General features: G+C 57.5%; 1 protein-coding gene across 1 annotated transcript; it reads right to left on the reverse strand.

Moving 5' to 3' along the window:
- Positions 1 to 336: 336 nt before the first annotated feature.
- On the reverse strand, positions 337 to 986 carry cmlc1 (cardiac myosin light chain-1). The gene has a single exon (XM_062542274.1). The coding sequence runs from the start codon at positions 955 to 957 to the stop codon at positions 361 to 363; it is 597 nt and encodes a 198-aa protein (XP_062398258.1). The 5' UTR covers positions 958 to 986; the 3' UTR covers positions 337 to 360.
- Positions 987 to 1,908: the final 922 nt, after the last annotated feature.

Consider the following 1,908-nt stretch of genomic DNA (forward strand, 5'->3'; position numbering starts at 1 on the left):
TTCCACATTGTAATCATTTCTACAAAATCCAATAGATAATTATAATTCTTCGTTTTTCACCCTGCTGATGACATTGGAGACATGACAGAGGAGAAACAGCGTACGATTGGTGTTCTCACAGGTCACTCATCTCAGGGTGTGGAGGGGCGTGTTCCACTGTGTCATGTTCCCCTCGGCGTGAGTCTTTGCGTCGGGGTGGATGTTTGGTGCGGTGCTGGGTCTCTGGGGGTCTCTGCTCAGGCGGACAGGAAGTGGTCTCAGGCGGACAGGAAGTGGTCTCAGGCGGACAGGACGTGATGCAGCTGGTCTCAGGCGGACAGGAAGTGGTCTCAGGCGGTCTCAGGCGGACAGGACGTGGTCTCAGGCGGACAGGACGTGCTTGACGAAGGAGGTGTAGTTGATGCAGCCGTTGGCGTCCTCCTGGCCGGTCATCAGCCGGTCCACCTCGTCCTCGGTCATGCGCTCCCCGAGGGTGGCCAGCACGTGGCGCAGCTCGGCGCCCATCACCGTGCCGTTGCCCTCCTTGTCGAAGACGCGCAGCCCCTCCACGAAGTCCTCGAAGGTGCCCTGGTCCTTGGCGCGCGAGATGTGCTGCAGCATGGGCAGGAAGGTGTCGAAGTCCAGCAGCTCCGCGTGCATCTTCTCGGCCTTGGGCTTGCCCAGCACGGCCAGCACGTCGGCGTTGGTGGGGTTGTGCCCGAGCGCCCGCATGACGTCGCCGCACTGCGCCAACGTGATCTTCATCTCGCCCGCCGGCGTCTCGTCGAACAGCGCGAAGGCCTCGCGGAACTCCTCGATCTGGTCCGGCGTGAACTCCAGCACCACGCTCTTCAGGTCCAGCTCCGGCGCGGCCGGCTCCGGTGGGGGGGGCGGTGGTGCCGCGGCGGCCGGCTCCTCTTTCTTCACCTCCGGCTTCTTCACCTCCGCCTTCTTGGGCTCCACCTTCTTGGGGGCCATGCTGCGGCTAGAACACGGCGGAGAACACGGGGAGCTGCGGCTAGAACACGGGGAGAACACGGGGAGCGGCGGCTAGAACACGGCGGAGAGAGAGCGCGGAGAGAACGAGGGAACAGAGACCAGGACGAGGACGAGGAGGAGGACGAGAGAGCGGTCAGAACAGAGCGAGAGAGAGACGTCCCTCAGCTCTTATACTGGAGAGATAAGCTCTATCAGCCCGCAGGCCCTCAGCACTATAAAAGGAAGAAAACAGAAATAGAGTGACAGGATTCTCTCCTCACCGTGTGTGTGTGTGTGTGTGTGTGTGTGTGTGTGTGTGTGTGTGTCTGTGTGTGTGTGTGTGTGTGTGTGTGTGTGTGTGTGTGTGTGTGTGTGTGTGTGTGTGCGCGCGCGCTGCCACTGTCCACCACTGGCTGATAAGACAGCAGGCCGACTCCTTCAGAGCCCTCCGTGAGAAAAGGTTTCATCACGTCCGCCCTCTCAGCTGACCTTCAACTCTCTCGGATTTTCTTCATTGTCTTGCCACAGAAAGCATGTGTGTGTGTGTGTGTGTGTGCGTGTGTGTGTGTGTGTGTGTGCGTGTGTGTGTGTGTGTGTGTGTGTGTGTGTGTGTGTGTGTGTGAGAGAGAGTATTGCCCTAATGGAGGGCCTAGGTGTATGGGGGATGGGGGTAGTGTGGGTACTTCACACACAGATATGAAGTATACGTCAGGCATCTAGCACTCAGCACGCACACAAGGGCATTCAAAATGGACACCAGGAAGCTATCCCAGCATGCACTTCCCCTGTCACAGTTGAACACCAAAAGGCATTTGAGAGCAAGTTTTAGCTATGATGGCATTTTTCAACTATGAAAATCCAAAGGATTCTTATCACAACTAAGACACACACACACACACAGGTACACTTATTCACACACACACACACACACACACCAACATGCTGTAGCTG

The sequence above is a fragment of the Sardina pilchardus genome, chromosome 8 (assembly GCF_963854185.1).
Source record: "Sardina pilchardus chromosome 8, fSarPil1.1, whole genome shotgun sequence".
In the NCBI taxonomy this organism is placed as follows: Eukaryota; Metazoa; Chordata; class Actinopteri; order Clupeiformes; family Clupeidae; genus Sardina; species Sardina pilchardus.